General features: G+C 42.2%; 1 protein-coding gene across 1 annotated transcript in view; it reads right to left on the bottom strand.

Annotated features, from left to right (window-relative positions):
- Window positions 1–1,666: 1,666 nt before the first annotated feature.
- PGM1 (phosphoglucomutase 1) overlaps window positions 1,667–14,656 on the bottom strand; it is a 30,778-nt gene continuing 17,788 nt past the window's right edge. The window contains exons 4-11 of the mRNA XM_054037109.1: window positions 13,149–13,274; window positions 10,474–10,664; window positions 9,608–9,762; window positions 8,596–8,711; window positions 5,929–6,064; window positions 4,910–5,093; window positions 3,576–3,710; window positions 1,667–1,951 (exon numbers count right to left, since the gene is read on the bottom strand). Of these exons, the coding sequence (XP_053893084.1) occupies window positions 1,862–1,951; window positions 3,576–3,710; window positions 4,910–5,093; window positions 5,929–6,064; window positions 8,596–8,711; window positions 9,608–9,762; window positions 10,474–10,664; window positions 13,149–13,274 (1,133 nt within the window). The 3' untranslated portion in view covers window positions 1,667–1,861. The remainder of the gene's footprint in view (window positions 1,952–3,575; window positions 3,711–4,909; window positions 5,094–5,928; window positions 6,065–8,595; window positions 8,712–9,607; window positions 9,763–10,473; window positions 10,665–13,148; window positions 13,275–14,656) is intronic.

Here is a 14,656-nt window from a genome sequence, read left to right on the forward strand (position 1 = left end):
GCCTCCCCCTTTACTAAGTTTGTAAAACACCCACCAACCAAAAAAAAAAAAAACCCCAGTTGGACCGAAAGCCTGGTCTGACACCATGAATTTGGATTCCTGTTCCGGGGGGGGGGGGGGGGGGGGGGAGAAAAACAGAAAGCTGTGGAGGAACACATATATTCTTGACGGCAGTTTTCATAGTAAACAGGGACTCTTGTTAAGGATTTTGCCACAGACTATATTAGGTAATGGAGGTGCATCACCTCATCAGACCAGAGGAAAGGGGAGATTGTCACTTGGCATTGTTAAGTGTTGCTTATATTCACGACACAGTACTTGGCTGGTTCCTAAGAGGCTAAGTGGTATCCGAGGGTGTTAAAGGTGACTATTTGAGGGAAGTGCTGACTAGATCTCAGATTGGTTGGCTCTGCCACCCCTATCAGCTTTCTAAACTGTCTGTTGGGTTCTCTCACTTTCATAGCCAGAAACCAAGGGAATCTCCTCTCAGTTTTCATCCACTTCAGAGTCTCATAACAGTTTTTGAAAGGAATTCCCGATGCTTGTGTAATACCACACCTCTGCATGGATCATCCGCAGCCAGAATTGAACTTGGAACCTCAGGATGTTAAAGCATGAGCTTCTACAGCCTGAGCTATGGGATCCCAGTCTGTTAAGTGAGACAGTAGCAGGTTCATCAACCTCTGTATATGGCTATGCCACCACTAGAAGGGACAGAGCACCATACTGTAGGAGTGTAGGTTACATAAGCATATGAGTCACAGGTGGAAAAGCAATTCAAGCCATTCCCATCCACAGAGCAACCATTTTTGGCTTAATGGCTTCAAGAGTATAACAAACAATGTAGTTATTAGTGCCTGAAATCTTATTATTTCAACAATCTTACACTACATTTTGATGAGTTACATTCAGGGTGTATCTTTCTTCTTCAAAAAGAAAATGTATTACAATTTTAAGCAATTTTTTACAAAAAGCACTGATCAGTAATACTGGTCCATTTCACTTTAATAGCCTCTCATGCTCGTTATTAGGATTGTATAGAGGGGTTATTGTATCACCGAATGTGGCAAATAAAGATCAATTTATATAAATTCTTTCTTTAAAAAAGAAAACTATCAGGCGGGGCATGGAGGGCGGGGGGAGGGACACCAAACTGCAATACAAGTAATTGCACTTTCTGAGGAACTGTCTACATAGCATGGCAAAGCACGACAGAAGGGTGTGATTTGTAAAGATCAACTAACCTGTTGCACTCTAACTGCCCCATGTAAACCCTTCTGGTGTGCTCTGTTTGAAACAGGAATGTATTAACACGAACTGAGTATCTTTTGGGAGGGGGGTCTACATAGGGCAGCTAGGGTGTAACATGTTAACGAGCTTTACAAATCAAACCTGTCTAGTGCGCTTTGCTGGAGCCATGTAGACAAGCCCCGAGGCATAACATGTAAAAGAAATGACGTATAATCAAGAAAAGGTACTTGCACCATCATGAGATAAAAACAAGGCCATTATCACAGAAGAATTTAGCTTCATTGTTCTCTTCACAGCTTTTTGTTTTAGCAAGAGAAAGAAAAATTACATCTGCTAAACCAAAAGGCTATGCTAAGTGAGGACTATACCCAAATTATAACAGCGCCATGTGACAAAGAGGCAATGCATCAGTATACACAGTGTAAACATGGGTGATTCTGGTTTATTAATAACATCTAGCCTTTTATCAGTTTAAATAATACTTTTAAATAGAGTTAACGTTGCTTTTAGTGACCAATTTGATAAAAAGGACTGGATGATTTTGTTTGACTCATTAGGCACAGCCAGCCGTTTCAGCACTGCACGCAGTCAGCATCAGGTCCCAGCCTTTTCATGTGATGACTGTGGGGCCGGTGCGGCCAGTTCTTTCATGGAGCTGTGAAAGCTTCACTGCAATACCAATGAGAGGAGCCAACATGACCTGCCGAAAGGAGAAAGACACATCAAAACCACTGACCAAAGGCACGTTACTGCTTGAGCCTTTAGTGCTCATTCTCTTCTAACGGATTGTTGGGCGTTAGATCTGAGTCCCTAAAACACAGTTCTGAACCCCCATTCGCAACGGATTGGAGTACTATTATTTCATCGTTGTGAAACGTAGCTGCTATACAACCAAGACGAACGGTGAATTCTGCCCCAGATAGGAAGACAGATGTAGTAATTCTATGGAACTTTACAAAGTGAACTAACAAATATTGCTGCTTTGGTGACTTCTATACTTCTCAGGCTATGTCTACACTACACGCCTGAATCGGCGGGTAGAAATCGATCTCTCGGGGATCGAATGATCTCGTTTCATCAGGACGCAACATTTGATCCCCGAATTGACGCTTGTACTCCACCAGGGGAGGTAGGAGTAAGCGCTGTCGACGGGGGAGCCGCGGAGGTCCATTTGCCGCCGTCTTCACAGCGGGATAAGTCGGCTCTGATACGTCGAATTCAGCTACGCTATTTGCATAGCTGAATTTGCGTATCTTAAATCGACCCCCCCCACCCCCCCGTAGTGAGGACGTAGCCTCAGTTCTATGCTGTTCTGAAATCATGATTTTCCCATATTCCACAAATGGCAAACAATACTCACTCAACCACAGTAACCCGTCCCCAATATAACCACATTATTTCCTTTTTTCTGGCTTAACAGGTTGCCTAAAAGAGTTCAGAGACATTGACGGGAGATGTTAAGAAGGCGCACAAGAGAGATTACCACCATTTTTTTAACGGAACCTTGGAGAAGGTACATTAAATCTAGTGCAGAACATGACAACAGATTCTGTTATCTCAGGGCTGCATAGTCTTCCACGCCCCAACGATTTTGGGGGATTTGTTTTAAAACATGTAATTCCTAAATGTTTTTCTGATCCTTGGGGATTCAATTCTCCAATCAAAAGTATCGTTCAGCTTTGAAGCAGTGTCTTCCCCAGTTTGTAACCAAATACTCAACCATGCTGCATACCACATAGATAGGTAGACAAAATAAAATGTAATTGTGGAGGAAACTGTGATGAATTCTGAATAATAAACTATATATGGAGATATACCTACCTCATAGAACTTGAAGGGACCTTGAAAGATCATCAAGTCCAGTCCCCTGACTTCACTAGCAGGACCAAGTACTGTCCCTGACAGTTTTTTGATTTTTTTGTGTACCCCAGATCCCTAACTGGCCCCCTCAAGGACTGAACTCACAACCCTAGGTTTAGCAGGCCAATGCTCAAACCACTGAGCAATCCTTCCCCCTACTTGTGCCATATGGAGTAGAGAGATTTAAGGAACTGTAACACCTGTTTTTGAAATAGTTGTCACCTCATAGTCAGAGGGGATGGAACACTTTGTATAGTGGGGGTGCTGAGAACCACTGAACCAAACTGTAAACCCTGTATATGATGGAAACCACTTCGAGCCAGGGGGTGCAGCAGCACCCCCAGCACCTCTAGTTCCAGCACCTACGCTCATAGTGGCTCTCTCAGTCATGCCCTCCTCAAAGAAGGGAGCTTTTAAGAAAAGGCAGAACAGAGTGGTACCAAAAGTCTGGATACAACAGTTACCTGTGGATCTTCATATATTTTTGGAGCATCTTTCTCATAGCTATCAATGTATAGTCGCACGGTCGCTCCAGCACTGCCGGTACCGCTTAGTCTGAAGATGATGCGAGAACCATCAGTGAAGATGAGCCTTAAACCCTAGCAAGTGCAAATGAGAACAACAAAATTAATACATACTCGTTTATATGGCTCTTCAAATGCCTGATGTACCGTCCAGCAAACCTGTCATGTCATTTCACCTGTCATTCTTCATCAGAGGGCAACAGAAGTTGCAAATAGCACCCTTTTTGTTCCTGGCCGACTATGTGTCCCTCCTGAGCCACTCTTCAGCATTTCCTAGATCATGACAGTTTTTGAATCCAAAGTATCATGAAGACCCTAGCCCTATTACTAGCTTGGGAGCAAGAGACCAACTCTGATTCTCTGCATACCAGCCTGTCATGCTACCACTGCACATCCGTGCAAACTCTATTTAAAGAAAATAATTCAAACGTTTGACATGCAAAGTAACAATTCTCGGTGCTTTTGTCTATTATTCCTTTCCAGTTAATATGCCCTTCTCCCCAGCATGCTGCAAACCAGACCCATCTACAGGACAATTTTATTTAAATAACTTGCATAGTACCAGGTAAATCATCTTGTATATATTAAATAGCTCCTTGACTTTCAAATGCTGGAATTCAGTCCTTAGCTACCGCTGCTCTCTGACAGTGACTGCAATGCTGCCTGAGTTCTGCAAGATGACAACAAAGCCTTGCAACAGAGTAACAGGATCAGGATATAAAACAAACTTATTTGCCTTTTGGAATCACTAACTTAGAACTAAAGATTATAGGCCTGAGCCATGCATCACCTGGTTTGTGCCACTCTTTCTGTGCAAAGCAGCCCTAAACCCAGCAAATCCAACTCCTGAAGGATCTCCCCTGCACAGAAAAATCCTTAGGTTGTGCAAAGTCATCATCATAGCTCTTACACCATCTTCCATCGAGCTGACGGAATAGGGAGAGGCCAGAACAGGCCACCCCTGCACCATGGTGATCCCTGGCTGCCCTAACAGTGTGTTGGGACCACTGTCAGCTGGGTCAGGTTAGAACAGCTTTCGGGCCTCTCCTCCTTCAGACCCTCCTTGGCAGCACCAACCAGAGACAAGGATGTGGACTATAGTTATAAAACGCACGTAACTGGGGCGGGGGAATGGTTTTTAATAGTGGGATAAAGCTTTTGGCACAAAGCTAAGGATAACCTTGTTGAAATTTTAACTGAAAATATCTAGTCAGAACCACACATTCTTCAAAAACAGCACTGCAAGTTATTGACAAAGTAGTTTCCAGTTTCACCTGGTTTCTGGAGATGCTTCCATCCACAGGATCGCTGTATTCAAAGTTATCGGCTTTCTCAACAGTGTAAACTTTATCACCAGCTGACAGCTGCTTTCCCACAAAAGAACGGTCAAACATCACAGTTTCTAGATCCTTCATCATTTTGTTAGCTCCATCTGAGTCCACCTCCTCATAGTCATATCTAGAACCAGCCACAGTAGAACGAAAAGTTAGGGAGGCTTTATATTGGTGACAAACAATGTTTTGGGAGCCACCACTTTAAAAATATCTTGTTTGATTTAAAAGTTGGGTTTAGTCCCTTATAAATGGTCTCTTCAGTTCCAGGCACCCAAGAGACTTACAGTTGGTTAAGCAAATCCCACAAACAGTAACAAAGGAATACATTGGAGTGGGTGAATTTAGCAGTTATAGAAGTAAGACAGAACAGCACTGGCTTGCGGTGTATCGTTTATTGGTATTTCAGTACTGCCCGAGGCCCCCACACTAAGAACAAGATGTGCTAGGAGCTGCACACCCCGTACAGCTCTATCACTGAAGAACTTACAAATTAAATTGCCATATGTGCTCTCAATGCAGATGCTAGTCTAATAGACGATAAAAATCCTGCATAAAGATCAATACCCAAAAGAAGGTGTTGAAACAACATACAGGTTTCAATTTAAACTGGGCAGAAAGCAGAGTTAACACTAACAGTCCAGCATTTTAAATTTACCCAGAGACGCTTTAATATTCATGGCATGTAAAACTGAACTGCTGAGACATCAGCAATGCCCTAGAAATAACAAAGCTGAGTTAAGAACGGAGAAGCCATCCTAGTTGTGGAGATCAAGGTTCTCCCAGTGTAAGTGATACACTTCACATGGCTTTGGAGAAGTTTTCAGTATTTAGCAGTCAGGGCACTTGCCCCTTTTTAGCATTCTCTCCCTTCTGTCCCAGGGCTGGGGATTGAGCACGTTCTGCTCTCTGCGAAGGGTCATGCTTCATCATGGTGAGCCATCACCTGGCTCATCCCTCACCTCGTGAAGAAGTTCCGCCCATATTTCTGCCAGTGATCTTTCAGGATGTCCTCCACGCTCTGTTTGCGGACAGCTATTATAGATAGCCACGCCAGGACAGCCCACAGCCCGTCCTTTTCACGGATATGATCAGAACCTGCAACGTGCAAAAGCAGAAACAAACTGAACAATTTCCTTCACTTGAGAGTTCGTGTTAAAGCTCTCGTCCATCAAGCTGCCAACCACACAGACTTAAACCCACACATATGACGAATTTTAAGAACTACATCCTCTGGATTATAATATTTACAGAGCTCATCCGTTTTTAACTATTGTTTTAATACATGAAGACAAATTAATTCCCCCCCCCTCCCCCAAAACACACACATTTGGGGAAAGTTCTTCTACGGCATGTGTTATACAGGAGGTCAGCCTAGATGATCACATTGGTCCCTCTGGCTTTGGAATCTATGAACTAAACACTTAGGGACAGATTTTTAAAAAAGGTATTTAGGTGCCTAGTGGGATTTTCAAAAGTACCTAGTGCACCTAAATACCTAAAAAAATCCCACGAGGTGCCTGAATACCTTTAAAACTCTGGCCGGTAGCTTCTTAAGCTGGCTGGTTTACCATTGAGGGGTTATACTGAATTGTACTGCTGCACTTTAGTTACACTGGGGTATTATTCTGATGATATTTTACAGTTACGACAAGAGAGCCTAGAGCACATAGACAGGCACCCTTTTCCAGCAGGTGTACACATCCAAATAAAAGTCCTATATAATGTATCCACTCATCCCTGGAATAAAGTGCTCAAGTAAGAAGTCTGAAATTCTGTCATTTTGCATTATGCAGAATTTTTTAGGTTGTGTTTAGATTCTGATTGATTTCAGAAGGTGCAAGTTTGTTTCCATTTTATTGGACTATATGATTGCCATATGTAATATCCCCTCAGCAGTTATATGTGACCCACATTCTCCGTCAAGCTCCATACGACCCTAGTAACTTACAATAAAGAGGATTTCATTCCTCTTTAATTCTTTGAAGTGAATTATGTGCTAGATTGGCAACCCTGGACACGCATCCTCTTTTTATCCACAAAGCAGATACAACACAGGCAGTGTCAGTGCAACACATGCGATCCTGCCTTCTGCATCAACCCTGCCAGCATGTCGATCTGTAGGGAGGAGAGGCTCCATGGCCATGGAGTCATAAAATCATAAACCTTTCACTCTCTCGCCTGCTCTCAAAGGGTGCCAGTTATAGTGTGGCGTGCACTTTCCTGGGTTGGATGGAAACCACCAAGCCATTTCACACGGGGCATCTGATGGCAACGATTTTAGGACACTATTCATCCGGGACCACCTGAAAATCGCTGATCTGGAGACCATCCCACAGCCTACCAGCAACTCCCTAGGCCATCTAGTGCTTTCCCTTTCTAGGTACAGTCATTTACTTCAATTCTGGTGCTCTCTCATACATTACCCACACTAGGGAATTTGCATATGTACTCAGGGCAATGACTCAAACACTTTTACTTATGATACTCGCCAAGATTTCTTTGTTCCATTTATAGAGAGGCCCTGATTTTTCCAAAACTGTCGTCCTCCCTCTCATCCAGAGGAATAGCACTTGCCCTCTAAAAACATTATCATCAGTAAAGACCGGCCCAGGACTGCAGCAAACATCCTTCAACCAGAGGCTCATCCATGAAGTCACGGCCAGACAGCTGTGAGGCGTTCACATCAGAGGCTGATGGCACTTCAGTCAAGCAGCTGCCACAACAAGTCCCAACCATGTGCTGCTTAACATTAAGCACATGATTAAGTCCATCCTTATTCAGCAAAATCTCTAAGCACATGGTTAAGTGCTTTGCTGAATCAAGGCCAGAGAGAGCAAGAGATCTTTTATGTGAATCAGATGCTGATCTCCTGCATAGCAATGAAGACCAGCATTGCTAGAGCAAGGAGGAGGACTCAGATGTTGTGTGATGGATGCAGAAGAACCTATGTAGTTAGCCCTGAAACTTCTCTTGGAATACCACACACTTTGCAGCACGTAACCTTACGCAAAGGGAGTTCTATACATTTTAATTTCCCTATGCAAACTGCAGTATTAAATCACATGCCCACCCCCAATAGATTTACTAAGATATTCATTTTGTATCTCAATTCACCTTGCTTCGACAGTTCAAAGGCAAGTGTTAATTTAACCTTTATAAATCAAACCTTGTTTTTAAAACAAGAAAACCAGGGTCCTATTAAGCTCAGAGATTTAATAGCAACCTGAAACCTCCCCTAATAAAACCGCATTCACCAAACCATATTTCTTCCCAGAAATGAAAACATTTAGAAGGTTTTCCTGGCCACCAAGAGTTGAAAAAAATACATTTAGCATTGCATTTAATCCCCATAGACCCAATGACCGGCTAGTGAAGGGGCCCTTAAACTTCCTGAATAGACCTTCCTGAAAGGAAAACTAGCTTTTCCCTGACTCAACTTACCAGGGAACTTTTACAGTTGTGTACATTTTCATCAGTAATTTTTGTAAACAAATTTTGTTTTTATGATTTTGGAAACATTAACTCCTATACATGGAAGATAAATTCCACTGCTCCAGAAAGAGCTAAACTGTGTTTAAATGCGAGGAATATCATCATCATTAATGAGATTAGGAACAAAAACTTACCAGTACCAAAACTTTCCTCTCCACACAGAGACAGTTTGTTTGCATCCATTAAGTTTCCAAAGAACTTCCAGCCAGTTGGAGTTTCAAACAAAGCGATCTTTGTAGCTTTGGCCACCCTTCAAAGGCAAGAAAGGTAAGTTATATCACAGCTGGATTGTTAGCACACCCTTGTGAAATGCTGCAACAGTAACGTTAGTTGTTATTAAGCATCTCATTTAACATAACAGTGAAGGAAAGTCAGTCCGATTTTTTTAAAATAACCCTTTGTATATTCGTCCCTTGCTTTATTCTTGTGTTACCTTGGGGAGAGGGAGGGAGGGAGGGGACTGATCGGTAAGTGCAGAAGAAGAAAAAAAAATACCTAGCTCCTGTGTAGAACTTTTCATCAGCGGATCTCAAAACACTTTACAAAGGAGGTCAGTATCATTATCTCCATTTTACAGATGGGGAAACTGAGGCACTTGCCACTAAGAGGCCTTGCCACTCAGCAGGCCTGGAAACAGAACCTAGTTCCCTCAAGTCCCAGTCCAGCGCTGCCTCCCTTAGTGAATAGGTTTCAGCTGATCATATGAGTGCAAACTGCTGAGCCTCTGTTCTCTGGTGGCATAGGTGCTGGAACTAGGAGTGCTGGGGGTGCTGCTGCCCCCTGCCTTGAAGTGGTTTCCATTATATACAAGGTTTACAGTTTGGGTCAATGGCTCTCAGCACCCCCACTACACAAATTGTTCCATCTGGTGGTTAGTGTCCTCAGTCCCTACTGGCCTCAATGGGTGTTGATGGCACTTAGCCTCTCTCAGGACCAGGGTCTAAGCTGAAGAAAACCCAACCACAAGTTCTCAATAGCTTTTGAAAGAGTATCTTATGAAAACAGCTTTTAAACATTATTCCCACTAAAGATATTGTTTCAGGCATGTTTTAATATGGTAACTGCTGGGGGAGAGCCCAATTCACCCCCCATGAAAGGTTTAAAACTGACACGAACAATTGTCAACCCCTATACCCCGAGTCCTACCTATCAATTGCCCCACTGGTAGGCATGCTTCGCGCGAAGCCACGAACGCCGGTGTGCTGAAAGTAAGGAATACTGAAAATATTGGCAGCGATGACAGCAACGGAGTCTGAAGGGTTAACGAAGAACCCGTGCTTCCCTAGAATCATGTTCCGATCCTAACGAAGATGACAAAGGAGGACAATTCAGTTCTAGCTATGACTGTGCGCACAAAGATATCAGAGTAAACATTCTTTTTCAGGCACGCCATATAAAAACCATACAGCACCACAGAGTTCCTTTCTACTGGATTAAAGTTAGCATGGCATTTTGAATCATTTAAGCAGCACTGTATCATTAATATCTTGTTTTTTCATAAACTTCAAAGCTTGTTAAGTATAATCTGAACTTTATAACCAACTACTGTATAATGACAAACTAGAGCAAGCAATTTTTGTTCATACATAACTATAGAATGGGAGGGAAATCCCTCATCTCCTATCAATTGTACTGTGTGAGCATCTGACTGGGCATCAGTGCAGCGCTGCTGTAACCCATTTGGTCCTATTCTGCTCCCACTGAAATCACAAGCAAAAATCCCAATCACCCACAGAAGCATCATTATTAAATGTCTAGTCATGGCATCTTTGCATAACATGTGCCAAGTATCACTAGACTGCAACAATCTATTCAGCTTTGACATCCATGGGAATTCTATCTGCTTATGCCCAGGATAAATCCAGTGCAGACTGTGCATCAATGAATCCAACAATCATTATTCCAATTGAAGCACTTCCTTTTAAGCTTGTGCCCTAGTGTTTGTAGTTAAGAACAACTAGACAGTGCGGTGGGGATGGGAGGTTCTGTAGAACAGCCACATGCTCATTTACCCCATCTCCATCAAAGGCCGCTCCAAAGTCATACTCTCCTGTTTTCATAGACTGGACCAAGTCAGCAGCATAGGTTAAGTTTGGGTCTGGGTGGTGGCCACCAAAGTCCTCTAGAGGTATACAGTTCACAGCAGAATTTGCAGGAGCTCCAAGCTCCTCACACAGGATCTTCTTTACGTAGGGGCCCATAACTAACAGAGCAAAAAAGGGAAACGATTAAACATTTTATTTTTTGAAATTAAACTTCAACCAGCTGCACATTTTGTTCGAACTAAGATTCAGCCAGAGACTGCTCGTCTACTATAAGAAGATCGTTCCATTTTAATACACTGGGAGCATATGGGTTTTTGGACTGTAGAGCACTGTGACCCTGACACTTAAAACACAAGTTGTCCCAAAGTGTTCAGTGAAACTACTCATGTGCTTAATGTTAAGTAAGAGCTTAAATGTTTTGCTGGATTGGGGCTCCCGTGACAAGATCAAGCACTTAGTTACTCAATGTGTTATTTATACTGCGGTAGCTCCTGGGTGTCCAAGTCCTGGACCAGGACCTCACAGTGCTACATGCTGTACAAAAACACAACAAAAAGATGTTTCCTGCTCCCCAAAAGCTCACAATCTATATACGTCACTGAGATGGCCCCGTGGAACAGGAGAGAAAATGGGAAGGCTGGCTCTGAACATCTAACAATATAGCATGATATTCTGTGTTTCACACACCAATACGCAAAGCAATTTTTTAAAAAAAGTTAGCGTGGAATTTCAGAGTTAACATGATTGTGGTATGAAGAAGATGGAAACAGGGTGCTGAGAATGCCCCACATAATAAGCTTTACTGTAGCTACATCATGGGCAGATTATCTACCAAGTCTCTAGGCACACAAGCCTTCTAAAGCAAATATTTCTCTCTATACTATATAATTACAGTCTAAGGCTCCAATCCTGCAATCAGATCAAGATGGACAGACACTTTGTGGAGCCCAATTGACTTCAATGGGGACTTTACCTGGATTTAAAATTCCTCCTGCATGGATCTGGTTGCAGGATTGGGCTACACCCTTGTTTCGCTCTCAAGAAAATAAAGCCTCATGTTTTAATGAGAGCGACACACAGTGCAGCATTTCCACTGGCTGCCATAAAGTTCCCCCTCACTCATTTCTTGAGATCACAGTATTTTTATTATGTTAAATACTCAAATCAGAAATAAAAGTTAGAAAAAGTAAACCTTAAAGATTCAACATGTCTGACGTCCCTCACTTAAATTTTTTTTCAGTGCAGTTCGGAAGTAACCTTGCTATTAGGGGACGTATTCTATTTACCATGAGATTACTAGCAAGATTCTTTTGAAGTCTGTCCGTGTCTAATATCATGACACTCTCTTTACAGCAGCAGCTGTCAGCTGTCAATTCACCATCAACTGAGATTGGTCCAGCAACTATGTAGCTGATTCTGCAGTTTTGACAGGCCTGAGGACCCCAGTTAGCTTTTGCTGCTTTCTACACACTGTATTAAAACAGCAGAAAGTTCAAATTTGTTTTCTATACTATGGGCCAAATTTTGCCATTAGACCATAGTGACTCCATTGACATCAGGGAGGCAGCATGAGTGAGAAGGGGCCAAATTCAGTAGTGATGTAAGTGATGGCGTAAATTTCACCTCAACAAGCAGGGGCAAGTTCTGCATAGGTGGAGCAAAGCCCCTTCTTTATCTTTCACCTCATCATACTCGCCTCTTGGTTGTTTCCCCTGCTGCCACTTGCCCTTCCTTCTCCTCAGTGTAGAACTTGCCCCCCTCCTTACACAGAAGCGTAATTTACACAGTTGTTTCCATCTCCCTGGAATTTGGCTCATCTCTCTAGAGCAGAGGGAGAAAAACCAACAACCTCCCTCCCAAATACAGCTCTAGACTGCTAGGAGGCACGGCAAATGCGTTACTCCGTGTTATATGCAATAAGTTTTTGTCCCAGGGTTCTGAGGTTATCAGTCAGCCACAGCATTGACCAGCTGGATGTTCAATTCTTTTTGTCTCCAGTATGCCAAGTGAGAGGGAGGAAGGCAAAAACACAAGCTCATTAAATAAGATTCCCCCCCCCCATGACATACCTACAATAATACCTATGTATTACACAGATTCTCATACGGACTTCATCACTGTGGTATCTGAGCATCTTCCAGTAGGGTATTAAACAATGTGACTAACATCAGTCATGCGTGGTTCATTCTCACCCTCTCCCCAGAGGGATACTTGTTTGTGTAGTGTAGGGTTTTGTTTTTAAATGCACATGTTGCTCTGTGTTTATGTTAGAGAAGGCAAGAAGTGAGTCTTCCACTTGGTGTGGTAAGTGGCTCAGTTTTATAAGAGCCCCTCTAAAGTTATCTACTCCCCTTTTGCCACCATTACCAATAAAATACTGAAAATTAGCATGTGGGAGGTTGGGGGAGGGGGAAGGAAAGTCAATTACATTCCGGATCCTAAGTCACTCAGGCGCTTTTGAAAATTTTCCCCAAAAGCTCTGCTGGAACAAATGAGGATTCATGGTGACTAAAGACGGTGCAATGCATTTCTCAAACAGAGGAAAATAAAAAATAGCAAAAAGAATGAGCTAGTTCTTAAATGAAAGTTTCTCCCTCCAAGAAATAGCTAAAAAAAATAAGGAGACCGTAATTATTTCATACCTCCATGCATAGCATCTATGCGAATCTTTAGGTGGTTTTGTCCTGAAAGTAGTTCTTTTAGCGCACTGAAATCAAAGATGTTCCTCAACATGTTCGCATAAGCTTCCACTGAGTCCACAATTTCAACTGCAGAGCCAAAAAAAAAAACCAATCCAATACACTGAGAGACTAGCAATGACTAGACTGATCAGATAGACTAAAATCCTATTCAAAATGGTAACTTTGCTACTTATGACAACATGATGACATTCCTTAGCACAAAGGCATGCCATTCAAAATAAGAAGGTCTTTGAACATCCCGTAGTATCAGTTCCTAATAATGGCAATGGAGAAAATCGTCTGAGGTAGCAGCTCACTTTACAGTCCTACTTTCTAGAGATTTTCAATATTACTACATACTGCCATTCCCTATTGGTTTGCAGCCTAATCAACACAGCCAGAAACCTGAAAGTAAAAGTAGCTCCCAGTACAACTTAATCTCTCTGTTCTTCATTCCAGAGGGTTAAATTCAGCTCTCAGTTACAACGAGGATGGAACTTTCAAAAGCTTTTACCAGAGGTAGACTACAACTTCCACTAAAAGTCAGTGGGAATCAGACGCCTAACTCTCATTTGTACCTTTGAAAAAGGTTGCACCTGTGTAACTGACAACGGAATTTGGTCCACATAAAGGCAACGCAGTGGAAAATGTATTAATGCAAAGTCCCAGTGTACTACCACTGGGAGTTGAAGGAACTAAGAATTTTACCAGGTTCCTTGTTATAAAAATATTCAAATTCTTTCTTTTTTTTAACATCCACACAAACAGTGTGAAATATGTGCAATTAAATCTGAAAAAAAATTAACATTTCATTGCAAATTTGCAAAAATTGTCTGATTTTACAGAAAGCCTGTAACATAACAGATTTTTTAAGTGCAAATGCAGAGACAAAAATCAATTCAACATTTTTTAAAAACACCTGAAAACATTTTAGAATTTTTTTGTGGTGGGGAAAAAAATTTAAGTGCAAAATTACCTAAGTTTTGCTAACATATTTTCAAAAGGTATCATTATACTGTAGCACAAATGGAATGATAACATTCGTATTCGTTTTAGTAGGGCCCAACAGTGTCATTTAAATTAAAGTGAACATTTTTTGTTACGAACCACGTGCAATACATGAAAAGAGTGCCGGTTGGAGGACAAAGACGTGATTCAATATGGTTCTATAAATACCTTTACAGGGAGAAGATACCAGATACTAGAGAATGCTTTAAGCTAGCATACAAAGCCACAACAACACTGAATAAATAGAAGCCAGAAAAGTTCTAACTGGAAATAAGGGTTTCCACAGGTATGTTAGCAACAAGAAGGTCAGGAAATGTGTGGGACCCTTACTGAATGGGGGAGGCAACCTAGTGACCGAGGATGTGGAAAATGCTGAAGTACTCAATGCTTTTTTTTGCCTCAGCCTTCACAGAGAAGGGCAGCTCCCATACTGCTGCACTGGGCAGCACAGCATGGGGAGT

Source organism: Malaclemys terrapin, chromosome 8, assembly GCF_027887155.1.
Source record: "Malaclemys terrapin pileata isolate rMalTer1 chromosome 8, rMalTer1.hap1, whole genome shotgun sequence".
NCBI classification, from domain to species: domain Eukaryota; kingdom Metazoa; phylum Chordata; order Testudines; family Emydidae; genus Malaclemys; species Malaclemys terrapin.